Here is a 13137-nt window from a genome sequence, read left to right on the forward strand (position 1 = left end):
AGGCTTTCTCTCACCAGTGCAAGCTCTCCCCTATAGGGTGCTGTGTGGTGTAAATTGCCTCTTTATTACCATAAATATCAGGTGCTTTTGTTGTCATGGTTTAATCGGGTTCTTTTTCTCTAAAGTATTGTTCCACCCTAACGGGTGTGGTTTACACTGCTGTTTTTCTTTTTTTTATTTATGTTAAATGTTTGGAAAATTTAATAAAATTGAGAATTTAAAAAAAAAAAAGAGAATCTCTTACTATGGATAATTCAGATTACTGTTGTGCAAATTGGATTGCACTGACCCCCACAGTCCCATGGTAGCGGACTCATTACCCCGCAATGAATGGTGCATACCTGTTGGCCCACGCCCTATTCATTTTCTATGAGTTCAGCTCACAGAAGTGGTTGGTGTTGCCGTGCCCACGCAGGGTTATTGAGTGCTCTATTGATTGTGGTATGATTGTGTCCCCCATCTGTCGGACCCCCAGTGATCAGCTTCCTATTCTATGGAATAACAAAGTCTGACCCACACCAAAATCTGTGCATGTGCCCACCTGTTGCATCCCTGTGATAAATACACTTAAAGGGGTTGTACACCCAAAAAATTTTTCTTTCAAATCAACTGCTGCCATAAAGTGCCAGAGATTTGTAATTTACTTCTATTAAAAAATCTCAAGCCTTCCCAGTACTTATCAGCTGTTGTATGCCCAGCAGGCAAGTTGTATTATTTCCAGTCTGGAGAGCAGGAGAGGTTTTTTATGGGGATTTGCTGCTGCTCTGGACAGTTCCTGACATGGACAGAGGAGGCAACAGAGAGCACTGTGTCAGACAGGAAAGAAAACACCACTTCCTGCAGGACACACAGCAGCTGATAAGTACTGGAAGACTTAAGATTTTTTTAATAGAAGGGAATTACAAATCTCTGGCACTTAATGGCACCAGTTGATTTGAAAGAAAAAAAATTTGGTGAACAACCCCTTTAAAGATAAGTAAGACTATAAATAGATCATTTATTTTCCTCCTATATCTGTCAAATTACTTCTTTATTATCAAAGAATGGAATCTGTATTTATTTATTTATATTTTTTAACAGATTATGGGATATAGAATGTGGAGCATGTTTACGGGTTTTAGAAGGCCACGAAGAACTTGTGCGCTGTATAAGATTTGACAACAAAAGGATTGTCAGTGGAGCATATGATGGGTATGTATCTCAATGTATAGAGGTGTATGTAGAGTAAGAAAACCTTATATTGACATAGGATACTTTTTATAGTGGTTGTATTTTTCTCCCTGTTTAAGAAGGTAATTATTTACTCCTGTTTTAGAGGGATTTTTCCACAAATACTACTTACCAAGATGGGAGATTTCTTAGGGCCCCACTGCTGGAAACTGAGCCCTCATTGACAGTCAAGTAGGATCAGTGATGGGAGGGAGAGCAAAGAAGTACTACAGCTTGCAGTAGGTCAAGAGCTTAGAGACAGCTCTTTGACTCTTTGCACTGAAGAATAAAAGTATTTTTGCATTTTATGTTTGTCACCCAGTCCTAATGTTGGTCTAGCAGTGTCAGCAGTTTGGAACATGACGTGCATCTGACTGATTTTACTTTAAGTCCCCATTTTCTTGGTACAATATTTTTATTAAATTTTAAAGAAATTTTTTAAACAAAGCATAAAGACAATAAGGTAAATGTAGGTAATGGTTGATTTCCAAAAACACACAGGAAACAACATGTTTCCAGAAAAAGATATCAATATTAGTGATAAGCGAATACTGTTCGATCGAATAGATATTCGATCGAATAGTAAGGTATTCGATCTATCGAATATTATAGAATAGTTCGCCGAATATTCGATAAATATTCGATAAGCGTTAAAATCCCCCAGCTTCCGTTTTTTATCTCCAAGTGGTCGAATAGATGTTTTTTTTTTTTTATAATCGAATACTTGTTCCCATTGACTTTAATGAGATCGAATATTCAAACGAATATTCAGGAGATATTCGTACGAATATTCGAATATTTTACTATTCGTTCATCACTAATCAATATACACACAAACACTCACACCTCAACAAGAAGAAAATAACTAAACTACTAACAAACTAACAGAAAAAAAGAAAGAAAATAGAGCAGATGATCTCTGATCAAGATCAGAGTAAGATTAGGATTAAACTAACAGATCTGCGTGGAATGTGTAAGATTCAAAATTTTGTATCTGTAAGATATTAAACTATTCGAGATAGTATAAATGAGAGGGGAATGAGACAGTCAAGGACTATATCATACTACTAATGGAGGTGATAACGTGGTGTTAAATTGTGTTTCATAAAAATTCCTCCAAAGATCCCAAATTTTATAAAATTTGGTAGAGGAGTTAGAACCAATTGCTATGTATTCTTCGTAGGAATAACACAGTTTCAAACTATTTTTTACTTCCTCTATAGAAGGACATGTAGTAGTTCTCCAGTATCTAGTGAGAACTAATTTAGCTATAACTAGTAGTTTACACGTTATAAATCTCTCATTTATTGGTATAGACAAAATATCTATCATAAGCAATACTAGTTGAGGGTTATAAGACACATTTCGTTTGACAATTTTTGATAGTAGTTCAAATACATCTCTCCAGAATTTACCAATAATTGGGCAATACCAAAGTAGGTGAGACAGGTTACCTATACAATTAGTTACTCCAACAAAGGTTAGTATTGTTAGGGTACATTTTACTTATTTTCACAGATGTATAAAACCAGTACAGCCATGTTTTGGTAATAGCTTCAACATGAATAAACCCTTTTTAAACATTTTAGTAAAAAAGATATTGCAAGTCCCCATTTTCTTATGACTAGGACTACCATTGTTAGTAGCAGAGGAGTTTGTATGGAGCATTGGTCAAATACTTCACTGAGGGCCCAATAACACGGATCGATTAGCTGCTGAATCAGTATCTGACATGTAAGAGCTTTTCCAGGATTAAAAAGCAGCTACTTACTTGCAAAAACAGCACCACTTGTGTCCTCGAGTTGTTTGGTATTACAATTCAGCTCCATATACCTCAATGGTACTGAGCTGCAAAACCACACACCAACTGAGGACAGAAAATGTGCTGTTTCTTGAAGATGGCAGCCATGTTTTTTTGAGCCTGGACTAGCCCTATAAAAATCATCGTCTGCCGGTTGGACGTGGCTATATGTAATGATAGCTCATGGAAGTATAATGGAAATAATTATTATACTTCAGGTTCACAGGTGTCCTTCTGGCTTTTCCCCGCTCTCCACAGCCACCACTGACACTTCTGAACCCATCTATGCAGTGACAAGCTGCTTAACCAATCAGTGGCCATGGAATTGTCCTGCCTTGGTCAATGGTTATCTGAGCCGCCTGTCAATGCAGAGGTGGCAGGGAAAAGCCAGGAGGACATCATGTTAGTGTTAAGAGGCAAGTATAACTTTATTTGCTATATACACAGCAAGGGAATATGCTTAGACAGCTCTGACTATCCCTTGCTGCACGATCATCAAGTGAGCAGATCAGCGCTCGCTTACACTGCCCGTGTAACTTCTGTGGGTAGTTTGTGTTTAACCCTTTGAGGACCAGGCCCAAAATGACCCAGTGGACCAAGCAAATTTTGATCTTAGTGTTTCCGTTTTTCCCTCCTCCCCTTCTAAGAGCTCCAGCACTTTCAGTTTTCTATCCACAAGGCCATGTAATGGCTTATTTGTTACAGGAATAGTTGTACTTTGTAATGGTGTCTTCATTTTACCATAACATGTATGACGGAATCCCAAATATATTATTTATAAGGATATAAATGGGTGAAATTGTAAAAAAGAATGCAATATGGTAACGTTTGGGGGGTTCCTGTGTCTACGTAATGCACTATATGGTAACAGCGACATGATACCACTATTATTCTATAGGTCAGCCCGATCACAACCATATGCAGGTTACACAGATTCTCTAATGTTATATATATATATTTTTTATGAAATCCTTTTTTTTTTTTTGGCAAATAAATATTAATAAAATGGGACTATTGTGACGCTTATAACAGTTTTATTTTTTTTACCTACGGGGCTGTATGGGGTGTCATTTTTTCCGCCATGATCTCTAGTTTTTATTAATACCATATTTGTGAAGATCGGACGTTTTCATTACTTTTATTAATTTTTTTTATATATAATGTAACATTAAAATCGGTAATCCGCGCACTTTTTTCCCTCTTTCCATCTACGCCGTTCACCGTACACAATGATTTTAATCAGACAATAACGCACGCTACGGTATATTATATGTTTATTTATTTTTATGTTTTATTTATATAAATTTAAACTTTTATTGGGGGAGGGGTTTTGGGGTAGTGTGTTAGTGATTTTTAACTTCTTTTTTTTTTCCACACATTTTAAGTCCATTTGGGCGACTTGTACACTGATTACTTTCATTTAACACACTGATCATTGCTATGCCATAGGCATATCATTGATCAGTGTTATCGGCGCTCTGCTCATTGAGCCTGCCTGTGCTGGCTCAGTGACCAGAGCGTCGATCGGACCGCACGGAGGCAGGTGAGAGACCTGCGGTGGTCCGTTTCAACCGCAGTGTGACTGCGGGGGTCCCAATTGGTAAATTACAGGGACTCCCCCTGTCACCTACACTTAAACGCAGCGTTTAAGGAGTTAATGTCACGCTGCAGCGCGATCGCTGCAGCGTGTCATCAACGGTGAGGTGCCGGCTGCTATGAAGCTCAGGACGTATCGGTACGTCCAGGGTCGTCTGGGGACAGACTTCCAGGACGTACCGGTACGTCCTAGGTCGCCTAGGGGTTAAAGACAAAACCTAAAAACGTTTTCCATAACGACTGTGATAAATGATTATTTCTTCCAGTTATATTGTGTTTTCTGTTGCCTTTTTCTAGAAAAATAAAGGTTTGGGATCTGCAAGCTGCCTTAGATCCACGAGCACCTGCCAGCACCTTATGTTTGCGTACTTTGGTGGTAAGTATGAATGACTGTAAAGAATTTTCCAGCGCAAGGTAGTTTATCATGATTAAAGTGGGTAACAGTGCTGCGTCTTTAGACATTAATACAGACATACCAGAGGCTAATATATTAGGAAAAAAAGAAACTACAGAACAAAGAAACCTGAATCGGTACTGTGCCATTGCCATTATTTTAACACAACAGCAGTTATATGCTGTTAAATGACGGACATCCACTAAATTTTAACAGTATGTGAACATGGGGAGAGATTTATCAAACATGGTGTAAAGTGAAACTGCCTCAGTTGCCCCTAGCAACCAATCAGATTCCACCTTTCATTTTCCAGTTTCACTTTACACCATGTTTGATAAATCTCCCCATAGTCTTTTTGTGTGTTCTATCCACTTCTGGTTTTGGTTGCAAAATACTGAGCAAAAGTACTGTGTTGGAACATAGCCTAAACCTAGACTGATGTATTGCAGATCTTCCTCTATTTTGACTACATGATCTCCATATTCCAGTAGATTTTATATACTGAGCTCAGATTTAATATTTGCTGCATATTGCATGTTTTTATATATGTCACACAGTTGATAAACGACTCTTTAATCCCCTTTTAGGAACATTCAGGACGTGTGTTTCGGCTTCAGTTTGATGAATTCCAAATCATTAGCAGCTCCCATGATGATACGATTTTGATCTGGGATTTTTTAAATGTTCCTACAAATGCTCCAAATGAAACCCGCTCTCCATCTAGGACATATACCTACATCTCCAGATAGCATCATGCACTTTTATTTCCTTACCAGGTAATTTTAGATTTAACAATTAATGTGAATAGGAAAAGAATGGTGTAAAATGCCAGACATGATACCATCTTATTACTTGTTGAGGGTGCGTTCACACGTACAGGATCTGCAGCAGATTTGATGGCGCAGATTTGAAGCTGCAGATTCAAAGCAAATCAATTCTGGGCCATCAAATCTGCTGCTGATCTGTTGCAGATCTGCTGCAGATTTAAATCTGCTGCAGATCCTGTATAAGGGTGCGTTCACACCTACAGGTACAGATCTGCAGCAGATTTGATGGTGCAGATTTGATGCTGTACTGAGGTTTTTTTTAATGAAATGAAAATCAGCTGCGGATCCGGTAAGTGTGAACGTACCCTAAGAATAAGAAATGCGAAAGTTGAATTCTCACATGGCATCTATGACAGATATTGTTGTGAGTTGAGTTACTTAGTATTGTTTCTCTATTCATATACTGCTGCTTTGAGCACTGTTGTGTTTGGATCAGACAGCAGTTTGATTCCCTTCCAGGGTCAACAAACACTGCTTGGTTCTGTCTAAAAGCGTGTAATGTCATCTAAAGCATGTAATTTATACAAGCTGATTATCAGTTGAAAACTGATAGGAACACTCGTTCTTAATATTTAGCGTGTGTAAATAGGCTAGTGATCAACCGACAAACACAAGAAGGCACAATGCAGGCATTAAAATTATCATTGTTGGCTTTACATCACTCTGTGTACATGGGGGATGTGCGACTAACAGGGATGAAATTAAATGCCCACATGAACGATCCAGCAGTCATTGCACCATGTGAAGGCTTATTAAATGAGTGTAAACAGCAGGATTATGCTTTTTATGAACACTTGCTCACCCTGTGTTAAGGGTCTCTAGATTATAACATATGTTATATGTAACATATAACATATGGCAGACTGTAGCAGTAGGTCAGCCACAGCAGTCATAGAGGCCTTGTACAGGCCCTGGGCTGTCAGGGCAACATATGGGCTTGAGAGACCAATCCTTCTCTCTATACCACTGACAAAGTGCATTTACATTTGCTTAATTGGAAACTTCTGTCAGATAAGGGTTTTGTTTTTAATACTTATTAGGAAGAGGTACAATCTCCTTAATAGCATGGGAAACTATTATCACTTTACTGCTGCTGTAGGTGGAAGATGTTTTCTGTAAGGTGGTCTCATTCTAATGATGGGTGGGGACTAGGTTGACAGAATGTTAGTGTGACAGCTCTATTCTTCTCATGACATGGCTCAGGCACTGCACATTCTTACAGTAAGACCCGTATGTATGTGTGAATACAATACATATACTCACACTCAAGGTGTATGTGTATATATAAATCTCACACTACAAGGGTAAAATAATACTATCACATCATGACGTCTACCCATTTAGTGGTGGATACAAGCCCTTCACTAGTGCTCCTTCCTGCTGATCCACTCATCCACTCACAGTGGCGACCTCATTATCACAAACTTTATGCCCCAGCGCGCACACATAACTCACATGCACATGAATGTAAACCACAATCATAGGTGGGCACAACCTTACTAGTTGTATAGGGCCCACGAGTGCAGCTGAACACACAAATCTAGAAACAAGCTGCGCACACCAGAAATAGATCTTAATAAACTAGTTTTTATTGTGACTGCAGAGTGAATAAATCAGACAAATGTGTATTACATTTACATCAAAAAGCCATACAAAAAAATCATGCACATACAACCTGTGATTGTGTGAACACCCACTGCTCTCACTGCTATACCAGCCTTCTACAATCGCAGGTTGTATGTGCACGATTTTGTGTTATATTTGGGATTACAGGTTACTTGTAGTATTTTTCTCTATAGCCTTACCTTTTGGGGGGCTCGAATTACAATGTAAGTGCATTATACTTTTTACAGTGAGGCATATCTATAACTTTTTGAATGTTGCAGTGTCTCCTATTTTGTGTATTTCTCTCTTAGCCGTTTTAATAACAGTATTTTACATTCAGATGTCTGGTGTGCACTTGTTTATTATATGCTTTTGGTTTCTAATCATGTCCATAAAGCATGAGTAGCACCCCATTACATTAGTCTATATCAGTGTTGCCCACCTTCTCTATTGATTCACAGCATGAAGTTAGTTCAGCAGAGGCCTGCCAGGTTGTGCCAAAGCTTGCTCCATACACCCTTAATGGCTCCACCATGTACTGGTATCTTATGGTGGGTTGAGAGGTTAATAAAGGAGGTGACATGGTACTTTTTAAGGCCCTATTCACAGTACTATGCTGCCAACTGAATATGAAGTATTTTAACATTACTATGAGCCTGCAAAGGTCTTTACGTCCAATATCTTTTTTTTTTTTTTTTTTTTTTTTTTTTTTTTAACCCTCTATACCCGTTTCACACGTTTATTCTATGCTGGCATGATATATGAATGCTGTATGTATAGTAACTAATTATTGCATAACGTCTTCTTTTCTAGGGATTAGCTATACTGAACTACTGTACTGGATATGTGGATACTGCGAGAAGCTCATGTACTAGTAATTTGAAATTGTTACTGGTGCCACTTACAAGTCAAGTTTAACTTATATTGTCTCTCGTTCTTATTACTATGAAGTTACAAGCCACTTCAAGAGATGCACATTGAAGTTCTGTTCCATAATTTGCATCTAGAATCCAAAGCTGAAAGTGTAAATTTTATATAAGAACTGAACATTTGCTGAGGGGAATAAGTACAAAAGGATGCAACCTCATTTTTTTTGCACTTAGTGACTCTGAAGGAGAATGTTTCCCAATAGTTTTTGGGTGCCAAACATATCCAAATGTTCTTTGTGCTTCATTTCTTTTCAACTTTGAACACAGAAAATACTTTGTTTAGCATGTATGTGGTAGGAAATGTAACTGTATATGCCAATTGTTGCTCTGTTGGAATATTTTTTTCACTCACGTACATCAATCTTTGTGTTTCATTGATGACAGCTACTTGTTTGCTTTTGTAGCATCTTTTTTTTCCTCCTTACACGTTTTTCATCGACACAACCGAGCTCAAAGGATTAGCCATGCAACACTAGCAGAAGGAAAATGGGGTGCCCTGTTGTTGGGACACAGAGCACAAGTGTTAGAAGTATTGAATTCTGAAAGTTCAATTTGTTACGTAAACTGGAAAATTATTAGTCAACAAATCTTTTCTACATTTCTGGACTGTTACACGGCCATGTTTTTCTCCTACAATATGACGTTGGATATTCAGTTCCTACATCAGAGATTTCAAATCCATCGCTCTAATAAATACCTACATGTCACAAGTAGCTCTTACTGCTTGTATCTTTCTTCTATGGTACAAAAGGAATTTATTGTTGGAGCAAGCTCATCACAAAGTCAGTGATAGGAAATTAATGTTTTCTTACTCCCCAGAGGAGGGCTATAATCATTCCAAGTGAGTGTTCTAAGATTCCTAGTCCTTTTGCTTAGCATAATTCGGTGATGGATTTGGTTGACAGGTGCACTTTAAAGAAAATATTTGGAGTCAGTATTCAGATGTAACAAAACAGGTTTTAACATTAAACGCCCCGTCATTTTAAAATTTGTTGCTAATTTCGTGCCAAAGTAACTTATGTGATGTGTTTTTTTTGTTTTGTTTTTTTCCTTTGGGTTTTTCTTTTTTTTTTTTAAGTTGCAGTTATATTGTAAAATGCATTTTGGCAGGTTAGATCTTGTAACATTTGACATGTTAACGTTCAACTATAACTTGGCTTTTTGTTGGTAATTCTGTTTTATAATTGATTAAAATGTAAAATACGTTTACGTGCAAATGTGAATAGAATATTAATATGCCATTTAAATTGTAAATTTTCATCTTATTAACCAACATGACTTCCGCAGTCCGAAATCACACACGAGATGTACTGTAGTTGTCATGGAACAAATGTGCACAGTATGATTCCTGTCGGTCACACGATGTATATAAGCACAAATCTGTTAACAGCTTTGTTCAGTGTTTGAAAGTTCAGTCAGTACTTCTGTTTGCCTAACATTAAAGTCTACAATACTGTCTGCCATTTATATTTTGAATGATGGGCTCTCAACTGTTACATGGAAATTATGGTAGGTTGAGTCTTTTCACACTGAATACACCAGAAATGTCTAGTGAATTAGAGAACTAATTTATAGGGAATCCCGTTGAAACAGTTCCTTTTTAATTTTACATATTTTCATATGGAACAGTCTTTAAAGTGAAGCCCTGCTTTGGAACAATAGCCTTAACCAGTTACTTGGGTGCTGCCTAATAAACCTCTAATAACAAAAAGTGTCCAGAACCAGAGCATTAAGTCACTGGGTGTTAAGCTAATAGAATTCCATTTATAGATGTGTATAAAATCAGCTACCTGAACAGACTAAACAAGGAAGGCAGTATGGGACATCTGTGGTATGTGTGTGTGTTTTTTTTGCCAGTGCCCCCCACCCCACCCCCTCTATTTGAGGTCATTGACAAAACGAAACTCCATTTGTAAAATATACAAGTTGATAACAAGATTTCCTTAGAGGGTGTTACATAGCCCAGCCTCTAATAGCTGAAGTGGGGCTACATTTTAAGATCAACATATTTTTATTTTCTTTCTTACTGGCTAAGAACCAAATTACTTATTTTTCCAACACCTTAAAGCAACATATGCTTAAAATGTAGCTATTTAGGTAACTGTTTTTGTGTGTTTTCCTGCTTAGCCATATAATGAAATCCTGTAACTGTTCCTTTACATTTGAAGACATTAGTAACAGCCTTGCTAACAGTGATGGCTCTTTTGCCCTGTCAACCCTATATTTGTGTAAATTTCTTAGTATTGAGCAAAAGTTGCTTATTCTATTTACCCAGAATTACCGCTCATTTAAGAATGTGTATAAAGCTTGTATGGAAGAAGTCATCCACCCCGTCACGCCCCCCCCCCCCCCCCCCCCCATCCTTAAAACATGTTGTTTAAAAACAATATTTTGTAATTCTATTTAGTGTAACTTGCAGGTGAAATATTGTCCCTTTATAGAAACTCTGAAATACACTAACTTTCTGGCTGCGCTCTTGACATTATTTTGCTAACAATTACTGGACATATGTACATGAATCCTATTTAATTAGAAGCACTGGGAAACTTTTTAGTTCTGTGTTTATCCTTTATTTGAGCATATGTGTATGAATAGCTTATTGAAACTGTAAATATATTGTTTATCAAAAGCTTTGTACTGTGGAATGTGCTTAATAAAAAAAAAAAACTGCTGATAGTAGTAAGCCTTCAGTTATGAATGTGTAATGTGACAGAAAAGGATGGTCCCTATAGATTGTACACCTCTTTATGGTAGCCGACTACAACCAAATCCTGTGTAGTCTTAGGGGCCTATTCCATCGCTCCGTGGAATAGAGACGACAATCAGCCAATGATCGTGTCATTGTCTGAATGTTCATTTAGGTTCCAACCTAAAATAGTCGGGCGCCGACCGCGCATCGCTGCGTGGAATAGCGGTGCGCGACCGACTATTTTAGAAGCACCATACATTACCTTCTCCTGCGCTCCTTCTTCCTCCTGATCCCGCACGCAGTAGCAGCTTCGGCGCGGCCTGTCTTCTGAGGAGAAGACCTGCAATATGCTAGGTAATGTAAGGTGTTTTAAAACGAGGGCTGCAAGGCATCGGTAACTATGTCTCTGCAGCCCTCGCTAAACTTTTATTGTGCCGTGGAATAGGCCCAGTAAACGAGCGCCGATCGGGAATTTTAAAAAAATCTGGACTTCGGGGCACGCCCACGTGACGGCATAATGCTACGCTAAGCCGTCGGAGCTTCTGACCCATCCACCTAGTATGCTGTGAGCCATGTGCGCTCTCTGGCCGCGATCCAAGGTGTGCAATGGCGGAGAGAGTCCGGGTACAGAGCCTCCTGACTGGATCCGCTAACGGACCGTTTGGGGAGATGGATTTCCCTAGGATGCCGGGGGGTCCTTGGCGGTGCCGCCGTGATGCAGGCCGCGGAGAGGTGACGATGGGGGCTGGCGGAGGTCATGTGATGAGCGGCCGATTCAGTTAAAAGGATCCGCCTATCACAGGTTACTGTGCGGAATTCGTCATCGACCCAGGTGAGAGCTGGGCTGCTTGCACTGTGTGAAAACCAGTGACTGTGGCTGCTGCTGTCTAACACGTGCTCGCAAGACAACAGGACAATATCGCTTTACAAAGGGCAGGTAATGGAGATGAACTATGAATTTGCTTTTTAACTTGATCTGGATGCTGCTATTAAATATTTGCCTAACTGTTTTAAATGGCCAGCTGCCCTCTCATCTATATATATATATATATATATATATATATATATATATATATATATATATATAACAGTACATTATATGAGAGACCTCTCTGCCTACGTCTCTATAAGGACGCTCTCCGGCTACCATCCTGCAGAAGAAAATAGTTTGCTGATTCTAGAAGCACTACAGTGATTTAAGCTATACGTTTTCTCAATGTAGAAATAACATCTCCCTATGCTGACAATTGTGAAATTACTAAGGGCATCCATCGAGTTACTGTGTTGTGCAACGAGGGCCGGGAGGCTTCTTCTTTAAGTTGGTTTATGTGGATTTGTTTGTTATCTGAATCTACATTGTATTGTGACAGCTGCATGACTGGGTATGATGGATTTGATCTACTGCATCAGAAAGAAATTACCCCCCTGGTATATCCAGAATAACTAATACGACTGAACTGGATTTAGGAGCCATGCTCAATATGAGACTTTGAGAACTTGGAGGACTGAGCATAAGATTCTACATAGCACTACATTCTAGGCTAATCGCTACCATTGCAGTATAACAGTACAACAGGGGAAGGAGGTGGTGTTCTCACGAGGTGAAGTGTTATTGTGAGACATACCCCAAACAGAGATTTCTTATGGTCTGCCAGAAGTAGTCTCTATTTATTATACAATACTCTGTTAATACTGTGGTGTGATCCTTAATTCTGTCCTTGATTTTCTCCGATCATTGTAATCTATATTGGAGGGTGTGGTGGTAGGTTAAATTCAGGAAATGGCATCTAAGGTTTATGGGAAGAAGAATGCTGGGGGAAATAAAGGTGGTGGCAGTCAGCCTCCTCCACAAAAAATGGACAAATACCTGAAATCCCCAAGTGTACACACCTCTAGTTCGTTAGATAACACCATGAATTCAGAAGCGGTTAATGTAGAGGAATCATTTACACAACATCCCTCAGTCCTGGATACGATTCTTGCAGAAGTTCAACGATGCAATACAGGACTGGAGGATGTGAAAACGCAGATAGGTCTGGTGTCAGATGTATCCATCATCCGGGATGAGTTAAATAAAATACGGGACA

General features: G+C 38.7%; 1 protein-coding gene across 2 annotated transcripts in view; it reads left to right on the forward strand.

Annotated features, from left to right (window-relative positions):
* The window catches only part of FBXW11 (F-box and WD repeat domain containing 11), a 44602-nt gene extending 33562 nt beyond the window's left edge, over positions 1-11040 (forward strand). For both annotated transcript variants that reach the window (XM_069970315.1, XM_069970324.1), the window contains 4 exons: positions 1081-1191; positions 4904-4982; positions 5588-5776; positions 8246-11040. In XM_069970315.1, the coding sequence (XP_069826416.1) occupies positions 1081-1191; positions 4904-4982; positions 5588-5749 (352 nt within the window). In that variant the 3' untranslated portion in view covers positions 5750-5776; positions 8246-11040. The remainder of the gene's footprint in view (positions 1-1080; positions 1192-4903; positions 4983-5587; positions 5777-8245) is intronic.
* The last annotated feature ends 2097 nt before the right edge of the window (positions 11041-13137 follow it).

This window comes from Dendropsophus ebraccatus, chromosome 1 (assembly GCF_027789765.1).
Source record: "Dendropsophus ebraccatus isolate aDenEbr1 chromosome 1, aDenEbr1.pat, whole genome shotgun sequence".
NCBI lineage: Eukaryota > Metazoa > Chordata > Amphibia > Anura > Hylidae > Dendropsophus > Dendropsophus ebraccatus.